At 42.3% G+C, this 21,450-nt stretch overlaps 2 protein-coding genes and 1 pseudogene across 2 annotated transcripts; 2 read left to right on the plus strand and 1 right to left on the minus strand.

The window, feature by feature from the left end:
• Positions 1–2,021: 2,021 nt before the first annotated feature.
• On the minus strand, positions 2,022–2,860 carry LOC140974932 (uncharacterized). Its single transcript, XM_073438424.1, has 2 exons — positions 2,518–2,860; positions 2,022–2,056 (listed from the first exon to the last, which is right to left on the minus strand). Exons 1-2 carry the CDS (start codon positions 2,858–2,860, stop codon positions 2,022–2,024), a joined length of 378 nt encoding a protein of 125 aa, XP_073294525.1.
• A 7,679-nt stretch (positions 2,861–10,539) lies between these two features.
• LOC140975330 (protein KTI12 homolog) lies at positions 10,540–17,639 on the plus strand (annotated as a pseudogene).
• A 1,255-nt stretch (positions 17,640–18,894) lies between these two features.
• On the plus strand, positions 18,895–20,817 carry LOC140975331 (PLASMODESMATA CALLOSE-BINDING PROTEIN 4-like). Its single transcript, XM_073438991.1, has 4 exons — positions 18,895–19,284; positions 19,510–19,746; positions 19,842–19,878; positions 20,278–20,817. The coding sequence occupies exons 1-4, from the start codon at positions 19,230–19,232 to the stop codon at positions 20,537–20,539; spliced, it is 591 nt and encodes a 196-aa protein (XP_073295092.1). The 5' UTR covers positions 18,895–19,229; the 3' UTR covers positions 20,540–20,817.
• Positions 20,818–21,450: the final 633 nt, after the last annotated feature.

Genomic DNA, 21,450 nt, shown 5'->3' on the forward strand with positions numbered 1-21,450 from the left:
CCCGTGAGCATTTTATGTGGAGTGAGTTTGTGATTTTTGGGCCAAGTCCAATTCCTTAATGAATTTTTCACTACCCAGTAGAATTCCCTCCCACAGATTCAAATTCAAGATCATCGTCCCTCCTTCTTCTTCCCCTGCGGCGTTCTCGTTCACCACTCCCTGTTGCTACTGGAAGAGCACAACTTCTTGGAGCTTGCTCGTCCCTCTCTCGCCGCCTTCCCTTTGCGCCGTGGTCGCCCGCAGACGTTACATGGCTCAAGTTTCCTCTCTGTCGCATCTCTCTGGCTCCAGTGCCGCGAGTTCTTCTTCCGCTCAAGCCACCGTTTCCGCCCCATCACCTACTGCGTTCGCCGGTTCTACCGCTGGTCTCCATCCTTTCCTTTTTGATGTTGGGTCGTCGACGGGTCTTCCAACGAGCATTGGGCCATCTTCCTCCACAAGGGCGAATGCCCCCGGTCATCACCTGGCGGCGGCCATGGCAATTATAGACACCCCTCCGATTTGTCTCTGCTTCTTCTACGATGTCTGCTTCCGCGTCGATTCCAACTTTGGTCGCACCGGCCTCCGTGGAGTTCTTGGCCCAACCGGTTTTGCCCTCCACTGTCATGGGTATTTTCTCCTTTCCTTTTCTTAATTTTTCTCCGTATTTCTTGGCTCCTTGTTTATTTGATAATTGCTTAATGCCTTGGTTGGAGTTGCATTTCATTCTTCCCACTTTGAATGATTAATCTTGAGATGTGCGAAGTCTAGAGGTGTGAGAGGAATGAGCATGAATTCTTGTACAAAGGGTCTTGTCTTGCCTTGACTCTTCTCCGAGAATTGTAGGATAGATGATTGTGCTTATTTGTATGGCCTGTTTGAGTTGTCCTTCTTTACTCATTTATGCCGTGCTTTTGGGGGAGCTACGAATTTGGGGATTGCTTGGCCATACACTAGCCTTTGTCTTGTGGGTGTGTTGGGGTTACCATTGCTTGGCTATATTGGGTTCATCAGTGGAGACCGACGTCTTGCATAATATATGTGTGCAGTGGTTCATAATCCAGACCCATCTACTGGCTCTACATTTACCTCTGGTGCCATTTCCACAGGCGGTGAAAAGAATAGGTATGTAGCCTCTTGTTGTATATGTGGTCCGCATGTTTGCTCTTCACATGTAATACTGGATTGAGAATTGGCCATGGGTTGGCCTCAGTTCTCCAGTGCATTCGACCCTTAAGCTTTGGTATCATTTGGGGCTTTCTGAAACACAGGTAATACTTAACCTTTACATGCTCTTATGTGCTGCATCCACTCAAGACGATTCCTTCACCCCAAACATCATGCATTGCACTTCAGTCGGATCTCTTTCCCACATACACGTATATGCATTTGCACCTCAGTCGGACATCTTTCCCGCATACACGTATATGCATTTGCACTTCAGTCGGACCCCTTTCCCGCATACACGTATATGCATTTGCACTTCCGTCGGACCCCTTTCCCGCATACACATCTACTTATTGTTCTTGCATGCGGTGATTTCGGTTCATATTTGTTGACTGTTGGATTGGTGTTGTGGTTGTTGGGTTCTGGATGTGGGACGAAGGGGGATTTGTACGGGGTGTTGTGTATTGGATGTTTAACCCACCTCACTTCAATACCTTCAAGCAAAACCATAAGTTGGCTTTAAAACTCCCCGCTCGCGATTATTACCTCTCCTGATTCCTTATTGAGACAAAATGAATTCAATATGATAAAAGTTGGCCTATTGGCCAACTTTAATTGATCTTTCTTGTTTTTTGAATCATAACCACCAAATATTTACATTAGTGGCCATAAGGCCTACTTAAAGTAAAATTTTACAACATGAAGCCAAAAACCATACAAAATAGCTAGATAGCCTATTTTTATACCAAGTCAACCTCTGGGTCTTCTTGGGGTTCGCATAATGCCCTTGTTCTTTTATGTTCTTCCTTTATCACCCGCTGTTCTGCTTGGTGAGCTTCAACTCCCCGCTCGGTGCTTTTCTTTCTTGTCACATGCTAAGTGGCCTGAAGGCCTACTTCATGGTCTATAACTGCAAATGCAAACAATCAAGTCATGTAATGGCTGCATGGCCCACTTTACTTCATCAGTCTCATTATCAAATCATGACCAATTGAACATTCGTATCAATGGCTCTAAGTCTTACATCAAATAAAGTTTCGAAGTAACTACACATATATAAAAGTGGCCAGCAAGCCTACTTTGTCAACGATTTCCCATAACATAAGAATAATAGACACATCAACCAAATGTATGTTCAAGTGGCCATAAGGCCGACTCCCCACACACTTAATTTCCTTTCAAGCAACCCGAAAGCTACTGTGGACTCGAATTATCACCGTTCAAATAAAATTTGGTCCCTGAAAGTGGCTATAGAGTCCACTTTGTTCTCCATTTTTCACAGTATGCAAGTAGTAAAAAACAAAGTTATGCCAAAGTGGACCAAAGGCCAACTCCCTGCTGGATATCAGCCTCCCTGCTTGCTTTACTCACTTGCGTTTCCTATTTCATCCCTCATGCTTGGAAAGTATGGCTTTAGATACTTGCCATTTATACATCTTTTGTGTGGTTGGCCATCTACGCTTGATAGCCAATATGCATTGCCATCTAGGACCTTGTGCACCTTGAATGGTCCTTCCCAATTTGGTGACCATTTGCCTAAGTCTCTGTCCTTTGTCCCCAGAGGCAATATGGTTTTCCACACAATATCTCCTTCTTGGAAGTTTTTCTTGTTGATTCTTCTGTTATAGATCTTTGCCACTTTCTGTTTCTGTAATAGCAAAGCATTGTACGCTTGGATTCTCAGCTCATCCAGTTCTTCTAACTCCATGATCATTGCTCCATTATAATGTTCAAGGGGGAGTTCATTTTGCTATGCCACTCGCATTGATGGCACCATAATCTCCAATGGGAGCACTGCATCATGACCAAAGGTAAGGGAAAAAGGGCTCACTCCAGTGGCTGTCATCTTGGATGTTCTGTACGCCCACAAAGTTTCTGATAATAGCCTTGGCCAATCCCTAGGATTCTCCTTCATCATCTTTTGTAGAATCTTTATCAACACTTTATTTGACGCTTCGGCTTGCCCGTTGGACTGTGGGTAGTGAGGGGACGAGTTTAGTAATTTGATTCCATATTCTTCTGCAAAGTCCTTCATATCTGAACCCGTGAAAATAGTTCCCTGATCCGTGGTCAGCGATTCTGGGATTCCAAACCTATGAATAATATTTTCTTTTACAAAGTTAATGACATCCACTTGTTCTGCTTTCTTCAAAGGCACTGCTTCTACCCATTTGGTGAAAAAATCCGTGGCCACAAGGATGAAAGAGTGGCCTTTAGATGATGCTGGGTAGATTTTCCCTATCAAGTCCATGGCCCAGCCCTTGAACGGCCATGGTTTGACAACGCTGTGGAGCTCATCCGCCGGAATTCTTTGGATGTTCCCGTGTTTCTGACATGGCTGGCATCCCTTAGCATATTTGATGCAATCTTTCAGGATTGATGGCCAATAGTAGCCATACCTCCTTATCAACCATCTCATCTTCACTTCAGATTGATGCGCTCCACACACTCCCTCATGAACTTGCTTAATGATCTCCAAAGCCTCTGGAAAACCTATGCATCTGAGGAGCAAACCATCTAAACCTTTCCTGTACAAATCTCCATCCACTAAGACGTAATTAAGAGCTCTCATTTTTAAACCATGTGGAATATCCCTCCCGGTTGATTCTAACACCTGTTTTATGTCATCTCTCCAGTCACCAGCTAAGTTTATATCCAAATTGAGCGTGTCTACCTGAATTCCCCTTTGCTAGATTGAAGGGTGGTTTTTCTTCTGGATCAACACTAGCCTGTGTGTAAGTTCTGGAGATATCTTCAATCCCGAAGCAACCTGTGCCAACTCATCAGCCTCCCAATTTTCTTGTCTTGGGACGTGTATTAATGACACTTCCTCAAAATCATCGAGAAGTTGGGATGCCGCGGTATAGTATGGAGCCAAGGACAAACTTGTGCATTTGAACTCCCCTGACAGCTGTTTGAGTACCAGCTGAGAATCCCCTGATATTAACAATTCCCTCGCCCCTAAATCTTTCAAAATTTCTAATCCAATGACCAGTGCTTCGTATTCCGCCTGATTGTTGGTGCATGGAAAACCCAAATTAAAGGATAGAGCGGTTTTCACACCTCTTGGGGAGGTGATCACAATACCAGCTCCGGCTGCTGTTTCTGTACTTGATCCATCGAACTTCAACTCCCATGGTCGAACATCTATTCCACAAACCGGAAAACAAACCTGCTCTCCAATAGACGTATCAAGTTAAGGATGATCAGCTAAAAAATCGGCTATAGCTTAGCCCTTTACTGATTTTTGGGGGTAGTAGATCAATGTAAACTCGGCCAATGCTAAAGACCATTTGCCAATACGCCCAGAGAGTATGGGTCTATTAAGCATATATTTAATCAAATCGGTTTTAGTCACCACAAACACTCTTGATTGAATCAAATAATGTCTTAACTTAGCACATGCGTAATACAATGTTAAGCATAGTTTTTCAATCACAGAGTATTTTACCTCTACTGGAGTAAGGAATCTACTCAAATAATAGATGGCTTGCTCATTTCCTTCGTGATTGTTTTGAACCAGTAAACATCCAATTGACTCATGGGCAGCAGAGATATATAATTTAAGGGGCATTCCATACCTGGGAGGCATAAGAACAGGTGGATTGGATAAATATCCCTTTACCACATTAAAAGCTTTCTGATGCGAATCTTCCCATTTGAACTCCCTACTGTCTATGAGCTTCAGCAACTGTGAAAACTCTTTGGTCTTCCCTGCAATGTTAGAGATAAAATGCCTCAAGTAATTTACTTGCCCAAGGAAGCGTTGCAACTCTTTCTTGTTTCTAGGCGGATTTGCTTCCATAATAGCTTTGGCTTTGTTTTTATCCACTTCAACTCCCCTATGATGTACCAGAAATCCCAAAAAGTTTCCTGCTTTCACACCAAAGGCACATTTCAATGAATTTAACTTTAACTCATGTTGCCTCATTCTTTGGAAGCTCCTCCCCAAGTGTTCAATGTGATCAGCAGCTTGTTTGGATTTCACAACAATATCGTCTATATATACTTCAATATGATGCCCTATCATATAATGAAAGATCGAGTTCATAGCCCTTTGGTATGTGGCCCCTGCGTTTTTCAGCCCGAATGGCATGACAAGTCACTCAAACGTACCAACATCTCCTGGGCATCTGAATGCAGTTTTGTGAGTATCATTTTCTGCTATTTTGATCTGGTTGTAGCCCGAGAACCCATCCATGAAGGATAACAACTCATGTCTAGCCACTGAATCAATCAATATGTCAGGTATCGGCATCACATATACATCTTTGGGAGTTGCACAGTTCAAGTCTCGGAAGTCAATGCATATTCTAACCTTGCCATTCTTTTTCATGACTGTCACAATGTTCGAAAGCCATTCGGTATATCTGATTGGTATTATAAACTTGGCATTTAACAATTTCTCGACTTCTTCTTTCACTTTCAACTCAACTTCTTTTGACATGCGACGAGCTGGCTGCTGAAATGGCTTGAAACCATCTTTGAGTGGAAGTCGGTGTTCGACCAATTTTCGGTCCAACCCTGGCATGTCATCATAGCTCCATGCAAAACAGTCTTTGTATTCTTTCGGCACATTGATCAAATCTTGCTTCAACTGCTCTTCTAGTAACTTACTCACATATACCACTTTTGGATTCTCAAGCTCCCCTAAGTTAATTTCTTCCAACGGGTCTTGTACTTCATGTTGGCCATCTTCCATTTGAGATGGCGCCATCAACAATTCATCAACTTGGAATTTATTCTCTTCGTATTCTTCTTCTTGGACAACCTCAGTTCCGTAGGTGTCCCATGCTTCATCTTCTTCCAATTTGTCCAGTACTTGCTGCACATGCACCTTCCATATAGAGGTTGCAGCTACCTCTTTCCCCTTTTGGTTCATTTCAATCATCAACCTCCTCAATTAGCGGTTGAATCATCGGCCTAGGCGGCACGATAACAGTAGGCTTGAGGATTCTTTCCAACACCGAGCTTGGAGTTAGTGTTTGCATGTACAGTGTGCTTTCTTTCTTGCTATTGTTACGAATTTTGATAGGCCCAAAATCCCCGTTGTAATATCTGGCCTCCACTGCACTTGCAGTTGTTTGAAACGGCTGTCCATCCGCTTCTACAACCTCTACGTCGTCCCCTTTCCAAAATAACAACAGTTGGTGCATTGAAGATGGGATGCACTGGTTTGCATGGATCCAATCTCTGCCCAACAACGCTTGGAAGTTGGCGGAGGAGTTTACCACGAAAAATGCACATAAAGACGACATGCTCCCTACAATAACATCAGCGGGGAATACTCCAATGGTCTTGGTGGTTTCCCCGGTAAAAGCAGCAACAGAAACCTCAGTAGGGATCAAATCTTCTTCAGTTTTGCCCAGATTTCTTAACATTCTTACTGGAAGAACATTCACAGTTGAGCCATTGTCAATCAAGACCCTAGACACTGGTTTCCCATTGAGATGGCCTTGATGTACAACGGCCTTATGTGCTTGGTCATGGCCAGTGTATGCTTTTCAAGTATCACATTTTTAGGCTTATTTGGGTGATCTTCCTTTATAATCACTCTTGAACTCCCTTCAGGGAGTTTATTTACATGCTCTTCCTTTGGCACTGACTCTTGGGACGTCAACTCCCCATTCTCTTATTCTATCATTTTAAACCTCTCTGGTAGTATCACCACTCCTGTGGCACAATCCACAGTGATGTGAAACTCTCCAACGGAAAAATTAATTGTTTTTCTTTTTTGATCATCCTCTTCGCTTAACAAATCATCATCATCCGCTACAAACTTATCCTCAGTCGCCGATCTTCCAAACTTGGATTTACTACCCACTGGATTCCTGGAGACTGGAACATCAATTGTGGGTTCATTTCTCAACTTAGCTGGCTCCTCTCTTCTTGCAATAGCTCTTTCCCTCAACAGCCGTCTCTTTTGAGTCCTAGTCGGTGGCCTAGGGAACTTTTTATGTTGGGCCACTCTCCAAGACTCACTGAACTCCCCTCTAGCTGGAAGGACGTATCTGGGCCTTGTTGTCCTACTCTCAATCATTTTTCCTTTTGAGATTTCATATGCACGCCGCTCTCTGCCTTGATCAGCTGATATTTTCCTTGATTCCACCCTTTGTGACTCAACTTCATATGCATTTCTTCTGTCCGAGTACCTTTGGTGCTGATCACGAGATGATTCCCCTCTGAACTTTTTATTCTCACGCACTGGTCTTCCAAAGAAATGTTGGTCCTCGGCCTAGAGGCCGCGGATTCGCCAAAATTTCTGGTTAAACGCTGCTAAACTGTTCTTAGTCGATCGGTATTATACCTTCCAGTGGCTTCATACAATTGACCCTTAGGGATCCAGCATTTTTTGATTACTCGGTCCTTCACTGCAAAGGATCGGCTTCTTTTCTCATTGAGAAGATCTCTCAAATCTTTCACATTCACATTGACCAAAGCTACTGGGGGAAAAAGATCATCATCCACCGCCATAGACTCCTGTTTGTTAGGGAACTTCACGACTCCCTTGTTAATTCTGTCCTGCAAAATGTTCTTGAACGCCCAACAAGACTTAGTAGCATGATTGTAGGAGGAGTTACAATACTCTCGTCCCTTCAGCTCTTCGGTGGGTGGCATCCTGTGATCAGTGGGAATGTGATGAATTTTTCTTTTACCAAGAATTCAAAAACTTCCTCGGTCCTTGACACATCAAATGTATACTGCATGTCTTTGGGGAGTTGGGAGTTGTTCTTCTTTTCAGGTTCTGCTAGCTTCTTTTTTAGCAGGAGAACTGTGCAAGAACCAATTGATCGAATTTCTGGTAATGCCACATCTTCCACCTCCTGATAATAAGACCCCATAGCAGTTTTCTTCTTGTATGACTCTTCCCGCAATAGTTCTTCGTATTCAGCCACTTTGGCAGCTAGCTCAAAGAAAACCTTAAACTCCATTCCCTGGAATTTCTTTCTTAATTCAAAATCCAGTCCTTTTTGTGCAATCTTCACGAACTCGGTCTCAGGTAGGAACACCTTGCATCTATTCTTCATCTTTATGAACTTGTCGATAAAAGACTCCACAGATTCTCCTTTCTTTTGGGTTACTCTTGACAAATCGGCAATACACACTTCTGGCTCTATTCTATAGAATTGGATGTGAAATTGTCTTTCCATCTCTTGCCAACTTATCACTGAATTTTTGGGGAGTGAGGCATACCATGCAAATGCAGTCCCTGTGAGGGAATTCGGGAATAGCCACAACTTTAGATTGTTGAAGTTCTCCAAGTTGGCTAATTCCCCACACTAGATGGTGAATCTGGCTATATGTTCCATGCACGATTGGCCGTCCTCCCCACAGAATAGGCTGAAATCATGAACTCTATACCCCCTTGGATATGGGTTATTCACGTCTATATAGTCTGGATATGGTTTGTGAATCTCCGGGCGGCCTATCTGTCTCAAAGCCGGCCCATACAGCTCGTGAACAGTTTCTCTCACTATCTCTGGATCAATCCCGTGGATGTTCCGAGCTGGGAGTTGGTGATGGTAGTAATTTGCCCCCCGAGCTTGAAACCCTGCATTTAAGCCAATATTACCTCCTGTGAAACTTCCATCCACTCCCAGATAATCTATGTGTGACATATCCTCATAAGCTCCTGGTTGATACAGAGGATTTGTCACGTTGTACGCCTGAGTAACAGGTTGCTTAGAGCTCCCCACACCATGAGCACGTGGATATGGCTGAGCCCTCCCTCCTAAGGTTTCTTCTCTCTTGTGAGGTGGTGTATACCTTCGTTCTGGTTGATTCGGGAGAGTGAACTCCAAGCGGCGAGGATCGCCAGCCCTTGAGTTTCCAACTCCCTGATCAGATTCATGAACTTGGTTGCTTCCCTGATCAGCTTCTTTGACAGTGATATTTTTCTCTCCTCGATGAGACTGACTCGGTTTACACAAAATGGTCTTCAAACAGTCAGCCATTGCCTTAGACAAGGCCAGTGAGATCTCCTCAATCTTTATAGCGGTCAACTCTTCCATCACCCTGTTTGAGACTTGATCGTACGTAGTAGGAATCTGCAAATCTACTTCTTCAGCATTTGGTTCAACAGTAGGTTGCTTTGGCTGTGGAACCTGAGTTCCCTCTTGATTAGCCAGAGACTCCCCACTCTCCTGATTGACGTTTTCTTTTCTTCTTGGCGGCATAGTGCGGTCCCACCGGGCGTGCCAAAAATATGTTTGCACAATATTTGATTTGCGGGCGTGCCAGGTGCGAAGTTGCACCAATTTGTGTGAAAAACAGTAAAAATCTAACTTCTAACTATCAAACGAAAGCAAATCCTAAATTCGATCATCGGTTCTAATCTCCTAAACTAATATAACGCCAAAAAAAGAAGAAAACTACTGGAATTTGAGGAATAAACCCCTGACATCGTCTATATTTTCAATAAACAGTAGGAATTTACAAGACATGGAATATAACACATAAAATTGCTGAAATCTAAAAAGAACAAGACATAGAATGCTAGAAATATAATGGAATGCTTAAAAGACTAGTGATTGAATATTGAAAATTTTTGCATAGAGTATTTTGTAGATTTTGTTTGTAGAGTTGAGTTGTCTGTTGTCTGTGTTTGCCGATGTCTTTTTCTTCCCAGCGATGTGCCGTTTCTCTCCATTCCCCCATGATCCATGTTCTCCCACTTTTCACGCCACGATCTCTATCTCTTTCCTCCCACGATCTCCTCCTTTTTCACCGCCTTGCGATCGATTTGAATTGATAAGAATTGATCAACTATGGGCTTGTGTTATTTAATTGGGCTTCAGAATTAAATTGGGCTTTATAAGATAACCGGGCTTTATAATTTAATTATTTTAGCTCAAACAGTACTCCCAAGAGAAATGATGGGCTTTCTTCTTTCAGTCTCCTGAATTTAAGACGGCTGTTGAGGATCGGGTCTATTCTTTCTTCCGAACTGGCTTCGACAAATGCCAAGAGTAGCCTTCTCCCGGAAGATAAGAAAGATTTTCTTGATTTTGAACGGGCAATAACGTCTCTCCCAAAGGATTCTGAGGAGAAGGAAGACAAAAAAGATGAAGAGCAGCCGGACTCAAATTCAATTGATTTAGAATATGATTGTAATATTTTTCTTCTTTTTATTTCCATGATTGTAATCCTGGCCTTTGGGCTTTTTATTAATAAAATCTTCTTCACCGGTCTTCTCTTTCTTTCAATACTGTTTGTTAAATCTTCCAAAATTTTTCTAAGTGTTGAAAAATAACCGGGATTTTTAAGAAGTGATCGGGGACTTCTGCCTTCGAACCAGGGTGCGGGTCCCTGGACTTAATAAACGGTAGGGTTACAGAGCCCTGAGCCAGGGTACGTGTCCCTGGACTTAATAAATGGTCGGGGTATGGAACCTCGAGCCAGGGTACGGGTCCTTGGAATTAATAAATGGTCGGGGTACGGAGCCCCGAGCCAGGGTACGGGTCCCTGGGCTTTAAGAAATGGTCGGGACTTAAGAAATGATCGGGATACGGAGCCCCGAGCTAGGATACGGATCCCTGGACTTAATGCTACAACTTGTTGAATGATTCTTTTATTTCATTGAATAAATTACAGTACTAAGTCCTTTAAGAATAATACTTTTTCAGATGAAAGATATTCCACGGTATCTTATGAAAGCGTTTCTGAGCATCTTCCAAGTAAAAAGCTCCCGAGCTAACCTTCCGCATAATTTTAAAGGGTCCTTCCCATCGAGCTTCCAGCTTGCCTACCTCTCCAGCTGGATTTACTTTCTTCATTACTAGATCTCTTATTTCAAAATCCCGCCTTCAGACTCGCTTATTGTATGTTTTCATAATCCTGCCCCGATAAGCTTCCATCCGAACCATCGCCCGATCTCTCTTCTCTTCCACCAGATCTAGTTCCATTGCCCGGCTCTGATCATTATCGTCCGGGTAAAATTCTACCCGGGCAGAATATTGCCCAATCTCCACAGGTAATACTGGTTCAGATCCATAGACCAGATTGAAAGGAGTTTCTTAAGTAAGTGCTCATGGTGTAGTTCTGTATGCCCAGAGAACACTAGGTAGCTCCTTCACTAGTCTTTTCCTTTGCCTTGCAGTCGAGTTTTCAAGGCTTGCACAATAATTCTGTTGATTACCTCTGTCTGCCCATTTGCTTGGGGGTAAGCAACTGAGGTCAAAGACAAGATGCTCAAATAGGCTTCATAGGAGTGGCCAGATTATGCCGAAAGTTGGAATGATGTTGACACCCTTCACATGCTCGGACCACCCGGGCAGAGTCTTGGCTCATGCTGGGCCACCAAAATCCAGCCAACATTGCTTTCCGGGCCAATGCTGTTCCCCCAAGATGCTCCCCGCAACATCCCTCGTGTATTTTACCTCTTCCATAGCTAAGCATTTCAACAAAGGCCTCTGGTATGATCTTTTGTATAAGATTTTATTCAAAAGAACAAACTTGAGAGCTTGTTTTTTGATCTTCTGGGCTTGAATTCGATCCTCGGGTAATATATCATGGGCAATGAATTTGATCAGGGGTGTCATCCATGAATTTTCTTGTATCGGCAACACTTCTTCTTCAGTAGAGAGAACCAGCCGAGTAAGATGTAATACCTCTCGAGTATTGACTTCTGACAGAGAGGCAGCCATTTTAGCCAAAGCACATCTGCTTCACCATTCTCACTTCGAGGGATTTGCTCAATACTCCAATCCACAAAAGATTCTGTCTGGTTTTTGTTGAGTTTTAAGTACTTGAGCATTTTCTCATCCTTGACTTCATAAACTCTCTTTATCTGTTGAGTGACCAATTGTGAATCGGAGTAAAGAATGACTCGGGAGACCCCTATTTCCCCAGCAGCATGTGTGCCAGCGAGAACAGCCTCATACTCTGCTTCATTGTTAGTGACCCGTGAGTCAATTCTCAGGGCCAACTTGATTTTTTCTCCCGGGGGTGCTACTATCACTACTCCAACTCCACATCCGGCTAGACTTGCTGTTCCGTATACAAATACTTTCCATACTTCTTCCTCATCCGGCTGAATCATCTCTGACAGAAAATCTGACAGGGCTTGGGCTTTGATGGCGGCTCAAGGCTTGTATTCAACATCATATTCTCCAAGCTCTACCGTCCATTTTACCATTCTTTCAGAAACCTCCGGGTGAGTCATGATCCTTCCAAGAGGACTATTGGTAAGAACAATGATTGGATGCGAGAGAAAATAAGGTCGTAACTTCCGAGCAGTCATGACCAGGGCCAAGGCTATCTTTTCCACTTCATTGTACCTGAGCTCGGCTCCCCTGAGAGCCTGGCTGACATAATACAGGCTTCTAGTCGTAGCCTTCCTCTCGTATAAGCACCGAGCTGACAGCATACTCTGTGGTGGATAAGTACACAAATAATTTTTCTCCGGGCTCTGGCTTTAATAAGACTGGAAGCTCTGCCAGGTGACTCTTGAGATCTTTAAACGCCTGCTCACACTTCTCATCCCAAACAAATTTATGTGCCTTCCGAAGGATCTGAAAGAAAAGATAACTTCTGTGCGCAGATCGGGATATGAACCGGGAAAGTGCAGCAATTCTCCCGGTTAGCTTTTGTACTTCTCGGACAGATCGAGGAGATGGCATATCCAGTATTGACCTTACTTTCTCGGGATTTACCTCAATTCCACGATCAGTGACCACTAAACCCAAAAACTTACCATTCTTTATCCCAAAAATGCACTTGGCTGGGATGAGCTTTATTCAATAATGTATGAGAGTGACAAATGTTTTTCCCAAATCAGAAAAAAAGCGAGAAATCTCTCGGGACTTGCCCAGTATATCATCCACGTATACTTCGTTATTCCTCCCCAGTTGCTTCTCAAATACTCGATTCATTAGGCGCTGATATGTTGCCCTAACATGCTTTAACCCGAAAGGCATGACTACATAACAAAATGTGCCTCCCAAGGTAATGAAACTGGCCTAGTCTTGATCGGACTTGGCCAAGGGAATTTGGTGGTATCCTTGATAAGCATCCATAAAACTGAACAATTCATAGCCAGAGGTGGAATCCACCAGCTGATCAATTTGAGGAATAGGATAATGATCTTTGGGACAGGCTTTGTTAAGATCCCGGAAATCTACACATATTATCCACTTTCATGTAGCCTTAGGAACCAGCACTATATTCGAGAGCCAAGTAGGAAATTGTACCTCTCGAATGTGGCCGGCTTTCAACAATTCCTGGACCTACTCATCAATCACTCTGTCTTCTCCGAGCCGAAGTGCCTCTTCTTCTGTTTCACAAGCGGGGATCCCGGGATGATATTCAAGCTGTGCTCAGCCACCAGGGATGAAATCCTGACCAATTCCTGTTGTGACCAGGCAAAAACATTAACATTAGTTTTTAAACAATTTAATAAACTGACCCGGGTGGATAAGTCAAGATCTCGAGCCACCCGGATCTCCTTTCCTGGCATAATCTCCACCACCTCTTGCTCCTCTTCTGCCACAAAATGCACATCCTCTTTCTCCGCCATCCTTCCCACCTCCTCAGTACGACCTGCCCCCTTCTCCTCCCGCCTTGCCTTCTTCTGGTCCACCAGACTGTTTCCACATAGCATTTCCGGGAAGAACTGATCTCCCCGTACTTCTCCTACCTGATTTCCAACTGGAAATTTTATCTTCTGGTGGTAAGTGGAGGCCGCAGCTTTCAATTCGTTCATAGCCGGTCGCCCCAAGATAATATTGTATGATGAAGGGGCATCCACAACTGTAAAAGTGGTCATAACAGTCTTTCTCACTTCCCGGGTACACAGCGTGACCAGCAAAACCGAAAAATGCAGTTTCTACTGGCTTTAACTGGTACCCTTGCAAGTCCATTTGCATTAGGGCTTCCTTGAAGATGATATTGACCGAGCTTCCTGAATCCACAAAGATCCTCATGAATTCTTAGTTAGCAACTCGGGCTTGGATTACCAGGACGTCATTATGAGGAAGGCTGACTTCTCGGAGATCATCCGGGCCAAAATTGATAACCACTTCATTTCTCCTTGCTCCGTCGACCTACAAGCATTCTTTCCTACTTTTCGTCTTTCGAGCCCGGTTAGAATCACCATCTGTGGAGCCCCCAGAAATCATTTTTATCACACCTAAGGCAGGTGATGAAGCCTTCTTCCACTCTGGCTATTGATCTCTTCTTCCACTTGGGGCAGCTCGACAATCTTCTCGCGAACTGGGTCCAGGACGTTGAGCTGACCAGGGTGGCAATCTCGTCCTTTTATTCGATTGGTTAAATCCGGGGGCAGCAGGATGGATATACTCCCTTTTCAGCATTCGACACTCATTAGTGTTATGAAAGCATACCTTGTGAAGGGTGCATAATCTCTTCTTCTCGGATCTAACTAGTGGTAGATTACGGTTCACGTACCGCGATCTTTCAGAGCTGCATTCTTGGACCTCTCTGTCTCAGGCAATTTTCAGTGGTACATGATGAGAAAAATGCCCGGAGCTAGCTTCTGAGCTCTCTCCTCGGGTCTGGACACCCAGTCACTTGTCTCTCTCTTCAAAGCATCTCGTTTTTGCTTCTGGGCTTCCTCCATATTGATGTACTTTTCTGCCCGAGCCAAAAGATCCTGAAAGTCCCCAGGCGATTTCTTTGTCAATGACCGGAAAAACTCTCCCTCCCGTAAACCCTGGGTAAATGTAGTAGTCTTTGTTTCAGGGGCACAGGAGGGAACATCCAAAGCAACTCGATTGAACTTTCGGATATATGCCCTCAGAGTCTCTTCAGGGCTTTGCCTCACTTCGAACAAGCTGAAAGTTGTTCTTTTGTACTTCTTGCTGCTGCTAAAATGATGCAATAACAACTTTTGAATGTCTCCAAATGAGTGGATATCCTGAGGGGATAGTCCTTCAAACCATCTTTGGGCAGAGTCCACCAGAGTGATAAAAAACACTTTAGACTTGATTCTATCTGCATAACAGTGTAGCATAGCCATATTCTCGAATCTGGCTAGATGTTCTTCAGGGTCAGCACTCCCATCATAATCTTTTATCTTTGCAGATTTAAAGTGCACGGGCAGAGGTTCCCGAACAATGACATCAGAGAAGGGACAACCTTTAGGCACTGTCCGAGTACTATTCTTGCATCCAACCCGCCCTTCCAAAATCTTCATTTTCTTCCTCAACTCCTCCAATTCTTCAGCTACAGTAGGAGACTTGGATCCAACACTGGACTCCCTCTCCTCTGCTCTTCTCTTCCCCCTTGATCTCGCTCCTGCTCAGGCTCAGGCTGTGTAGAATGATGAGAAAGGCTTTTCTTGCTATGGCCTTCTCGATTACATCAGATATAATCCTAGCCATTATTCCGATGCTATGGCCTTCTCGACTACATCAGATATAATCCTAGCCAATTATTCCGATGACAAAGTGATGGTAGGTTGAGGTCCCATGAGTGGAGGGCCACCTTGACCAAAAAGAAAGGGGTTTTCTCCGGGGACCGAGAATTCGCCTGGTTCGTTCTTCTAGTGGGAGTCATATCCACGTCCTGAGCTCAAGTTCTCACAGATGGCGCTAATGATGTGATCCACGTGAATAGGGTGAGCTGTGTCGAGCAATCCACCGGATCTTGATGTGAAGATGATGAAGGAAAACTGAGCTGTAGTGGTGTCCTGAACACAAGAAAACGAACACGTGAATGGGCGTCGGAGGAGTGTTCGGCGTTACCACTCCGATGCTTAAGTTGGCAAATCGAAGATGAAGAAAACCATTGTCGAGAAATAAATGCTACTGGTGTATATATGTGAATATATGTGAATGAAATAAATGCAAAACAAACCTGCTATTTAGAGGAAGGAAGATGATGACTTTTCCTTGTTTTCAGTGCTTACTTACCACTTTTAGCCGCCATCTACTTGCTGTCACACCGTCTTGACTTTCTCATTCTGTCAAATCAGTAAGATACTGTCAGGCACACTAATCGAGATAAGATATCGTCTGCTCCCGCACTCGAGTGTGGTACTATTACCGAGACATCCCGGGTAGAGTGTAATCACACGAGAATTCGCCCAAGAGCTCAGGCCTCTGATTGCCCGGGTAAATGACGTCCCGGGCACTCACCTGCCCGGCTTCTTATGAGTTCCCTCTGTAAACTTACCATGATCAGGGTCGTCCGTTTACCACCCGGGTTCTTCTAGGAGTATCACCAATTTACTTCGTGACTTTTTCTAATTTTAAGTTGTAAGCATAGGAAAGTTAGAGATCCATAGCTCTACGACGAAAATGTATAAGAAAGCCAAAGATTTATCATTTTTCTATGATTTATACAAAATGGTATTGATGGAGTTGCATAAGATATTCTTGTAGACTTATTTATGTGAAGTTGTTGTTTCGTATAAAACACCGAATTTCTATTTTTCGCACATGGCGTTGGTTGTTATCTGTGGACAACCGTGTAGTGGAAAAGCAACCGCTGCATCCTGCCTGGCTAAAGCGCTTCAAGAATCAGAATCCGAGCCATCAGTCAAAATCATTGACGAATCTTCTCTTCTCCTTAATCATAACCAAAGTTATGTTGACATGGTGGCAGAAAAGAATTTGGGAGTTGTACTTATATCCCAAGTCGATTGATCATTATCCCGAGATAATATAATCATAGTGGATTCTTTAAACATCATAAAGGGTTACAGACTTACAGATATGAGCTTTGGTGCCTGGCTGGTGCAGCTGGAACTAGATATTGTGTTCTCCATTGTCACGTCGAAGAGACCACTTGTCAAAAATGGAATGAAGAACACAGGGAGAAATCAGACTCTTTTTATGATGGCAAAATTTTCGAAGATCTGGTGAGAAGATTCGAGAGGCCAGAAGCAGAAACCGTTGGGATTCCCCATTGTTCGAGTTATGGCTTTCTAGAGATGGCATCGAAAAATCCTCATCTGCTATGGTAGATGCTGCTACATATCTAACAAAAAAGGTAGACTCGAAAAGTTGGGACGCGAAAGTACTGCAACCTACTACTGCGGCGCAAAGTGCACGGTTAACATAGGCAAATTCTCTTTATGAACTTGATAGAGCAACACTAGAGATAACAAATATGATTGTGGAAGCTCAATCTCGGGCTATAGTTGGACCCTTGAACGGTGTGTCTCTTGGACCTGCCTCACCGAATCTGAACATTTCACGACTTGTTAGCTTGCCACAGCTGCGTAGGCTCAGACGAACATTCATAAAATTAACCGTGCAGTCGAGTTTAAGTGGTCCGCCTCCGCCTTCCGACGCAGACAGTGCAAAGAGGTTGTTTGTAGATTACTTGAATAGAGAATTCGGAACTAGTTAAAGAAAGATATCCATCCATTATTGGATCACAACATTGAGAAGGATCAGATGGTTGTACTTTAGACATATTTCCCATTTTGTTTTTGGGTTTTCCAATTTAGTTTATCAACTCAAAAAAGCTGGTGGTTGTGGTTAATATTGAATTTTTGTGCGAGTATTTTAAATTTTATCAGAATATAGTGGGATAAAACCATGTTTTCCTCTTCTTACCATAGAAATCTTCTTTATTTATTGAAGAAATGAAAAATTAAATATTGAAATTCTTGAAACAATATGATGTTGGTGAGGAAAAAGTCGGTGAATATCATGTAAAACAATATGATCTTGTTTTTGACATAAAACAATCACATATGAATTAAAATTATACTTGCAGGCCATGCATATAACATGTGTAATTGTATATTTCTTGATGTTCCATGGCCGTCGGTAGTATCTTTTTCTTTGTATTTTGTTGGTTTTAGTCTTATTTTGAATTGCTTTTCAAATTTGTAGTTAAAGGCTTTAATGAGAGTAATTTTGTGAATTCAGGATATGAAGTCCCAAAAAAAGATAACAGACGTCAGTTTAAAGTTCTGTCATTAATCAAATAAAATAATTTAAAATACAGTGTCAGATAAAATTGAAAAATTGTCAGAGGAAACGAGATGATCAACTGATCATCTCGTGTAAAAAGTGCATAGCATCAGGTGCTTTGTTTTTAGCCACAGCAGAAGATCCAAATCCTGCATTTTGTGGAACTTTAGACAAAAAAAAAAAAATTGAATAGACAAAAGCTAGACAAATCAAGGTATGAGCAGAGTGAAAATGCAAAGCCTAATTTGGCATGTCTCTCTGGCAAACGTAAATGATCATCGACAACCAGTTTCCGACGAGTTCCGATGAATTTTTGGGTGATCTCCGATATGTTTCGACAAGCTTAAGTGAGCTTTCAACACATTTTCGAGTTTATTATTACCTTTAAAATAAATTGATATTCTGATTCTCGTTGCAATTCGTTGCAACAACAGCCTATATTCTCACAAATATATAAAGTTAATCAATAAATTTTAATCTTTATGTGCATAAATTTTATTTTAAAAAATGTAATATTAGAGTTTGAAAAAAATTAAATTCCATCGTACCAAAAACACGTGGTCCTATAATCAGTGTCATTCATATATTAATAAATAACGATATTTTTTTTAAAAAACTTAATCTTCACCGAGATGATCCATCACAATTTCCATCATTTTCTACCAAAATAAGAACCAAGATCAAATTGAAGATGCACCTATGTCGTTGTGATGTAGCAACATAAAGATACAAGTTGAAAAAGTAACAGTGAAACAATTTACCAAACGTTCAATGATTCGGGGGTAACCCGAGATGGGTTAACTTCAAACCACATACACGAGTTTAGGACCGTTTGTTAAAGCCAATCCACATGCACACACATTCCCATAGTGCCAGTGTATAGAGACAAAACAAGAAAGCTTTCCGTTAGCTAAAAACTCTCAATCCCCCATAAACATTCTTAAAAAAATAAAAAGTAATTTATAAAACCAACGACCGACCAGATGAAGAATTCATGTATCTACGTATAAAAGGCCACCTCGGTTGGCGGATGTATAGTACTGTGTAGAAACAGCTATTCCCCCATAGTTTCTTTCTCCTCTTTCAAGCTCCATACTTTCATCCCTTGTTCGTTCTGTTTCGGCCTGCCATCTGGAATAAGAAAGCGTTTAAAGTAATCTCTTCTCATAATATCTTTGGGGTCTTGCAGCAAACATGGCTCTTGTTATGATCAGTTTAGTGCTTCTCCCGGCCATGGCTGGGCTTTCAGGTACCCTGCTCTTGGTTTTCAGCCTTAGTGCCTCACATGTCGCTTTCTTGAAGAAAAGTGAAAAGGGTCTGCAAAAGATGTGATTTTTGTTTGCCATTTTCGTTTCAACGTATGTTATGAGTAACTTGGTGAAGCCAAGAATTCAGTTTAGGCCCTCAAGTTTACTTCATAATTTGAGATCTGATCCGTTTTTATCCTTCTTTTTCTCTGGTTTTCATCACACAGATGCGGCGTATTGCGTTTGTAGTAGTGGAGGTGACAGTGCATATCAGAAGAACATAGACTATGCTTGTGGAGCTGGAGCTGATTGCTCACCGATACTTCAAAATGGGGCTTGTTACAACCCGAATACAGTGAAGGACCACTGTAACTATGCTGTGAATAGTTACTACCAGAGAAAGGGCCAAGTCCCTGGGAGCTGTGATTTTGCAGGCAGTGCTACTGTCTCTCCCACAGCCCCTAGTGAGTCCCCATTAATCATCAGCTCAAATTCTGTTCCTTTCTCTGTAAAAATGGTGATTTTTTCTTGAATGTTTTTTTTTTTAATGTTTTTTCAGGTGCTGCTTCTGGCTGTGTTTACCCATCAAGTTCCAGGTGTGGTGTCTTTTTTCTTTTCCTTTTTGTCTTCAAACAGTTGCTGGTTTTGTGTTATTTATGATTAAATATTTTGAATCTTGAAAATTACTTATCTTTGGTTTCAAGTGATATAATTAGGCATGTGATCTGTGATGTTGATGTGTAAATATCATTTGTCTTTTATGTTTCCATGTCATCAAACTTTACACAATTTTCGACCTCTTGCAGAAAAAAGTCAAAAAGGACTTTGCCCCCTAAAACTTTTTGTGTTCTCGAATCGGGATAGGTTGAAAATTTATCTTCGTATTTCGAAATCTTTGTCAATCAGTATCATTTTTAAAATTTTCATTTCACCCTAACTGATGATCTTGGCTCTAGGCTTCGTCACTCGACTAATCCAACTCAACTCTTTTGCAGCAACGTCGGTAGCAGCACGACACCATCGACCAACCCAACTATAGGAGGAGGAACCCCAAACACGGGCGGCGGCACCACAATAGGCACAATGCCGGGCTCTACGACTCCAGGCATCAGCCTCGCACCGTTGGGTGGGACCGGCTTTGGCAACACGGATACTAGCAGGGCAAGTGTGACTCAAGTATCTTCCGACAGCACTACAATCTTTATGCTCCTCTCTTTAACTCATTTACTTTCTGGCTTGATGGCCTCGAGAATCTAAAGAAAGTAGACCAAAGGAGTGCTCAAGATTCGATATACGACCTTCATGGATGGGGATCGATTCTGCTAGCTGGAAGAATCTGCTTTTGTTTTGGAAAAGAAAAGTGGGGGAATTAGATTCCCTTATTTGGGTGTAGTTCGAATATTTTCTCACCTGTTTAGATTTTTCCAATACATCTGAACAGAGAGGGAGTGATGGAATCATTTTCTGCAAGTTCTTAATGTGATTGAATTTGTCACCCCACGTTTCTTAGTTGTTCTTGATGTTAATCTTTATTATCCTCGGAGCAACGTTAAACTATTACGTGCATCTAAGGCCGCCGTACATTGAGACATAATAGTGTATCTACCATGTAGTGTGAGATCTCGGGATCGATTTTATTACTATCTTACAAATTGGATGGGTAGTGGCGGAAACTTCTTTCAATACAACAGAGACATGATTGATCTCTTCCGATCCCTTTGGAATAAAAAATTAATCTTATTGATTTGGGCTCCCAATTCGTTTAGTAAATGAATAATATGTTATTGAATATATCTCTTTTGAGATGACTGTATGTATAAAAAGTAATATTTTTGTTATAAAAAATAATATTTTTCATGAATTCAGTCGGATCGGGAATCTGTCTCACAATATTGATCATTGAGACGGTTTTCACAAGAGTTTTTGTATACGTTATTTGGTATGTTTTTAACTTGTATGATTATTGTGTTTACTATTTTATAATATCTTGACGCAAAAACTCATATGAGACCGTCTCACGATCATTAGATCTCCGACCCGACCATGAAAAAATATTATTTTTTATGTCAAAAGTAATAATTCTAACTATATGTGTTGACGGGGTCGATGAGACCATCTCATAAGATACCTACTCATATCTAAAAAATATTTACGAAATCATAATCAAC

The sequence above is a fragment of the Primulina huaijiensis genome, chromosome 4 (assembly GCF_012295235.1).
Source record: "Primulina huaijiensis isolate GDHJ02 chromosome 4, ASM1229523v2, whole genome shotgun sequence".
NCBI lineage: Eukaryota > Viridiplantae > Streptophyta > Magnoliopsida > Lamiales > Gesneriaceae > Primulina > Primulina huaijiensis.

Bases quoted from the DNA above. Each gene is read 5' to 3' on its own strand.
- LOC140974932 (XM_073438424.1), bottom strand. From the start codon at position 2,860: ATGATCATGGAGTTAGAAGAACTGGATGAGCTGAGAATCCAAGCGTAC. The intron at 2,057-2,517 runs GTGAGTAAAGCA...TTGCATTTGCAG, and splicing joins GGATGAAATAGGAAACGCAA to TTATAGACCATGAAGTAGGC.
- LOC140975331 (XM_073438991.1), top strand. From the start codon at position 19,230: ATGGCTCTTGTTATGATCAGTTTAGTGCTTCTCCCGGCCATGGCTGGG. The intron at 19,747-19,841 runs GTGAGTCCCCAT...ATGTTTTTTCAG, and splicing joins TGTCTCTCCCACAGCCCCTA to GTGCTGCTTCTGGCTGTGTT. The intron at 19,879-20,277 runs GTGTGGTGTCTT...ACTCTTTTGCAG, and splicing joins GTTTACCCATCAAGTTCCAG to CAACGTCGGTAGCAGCACGA.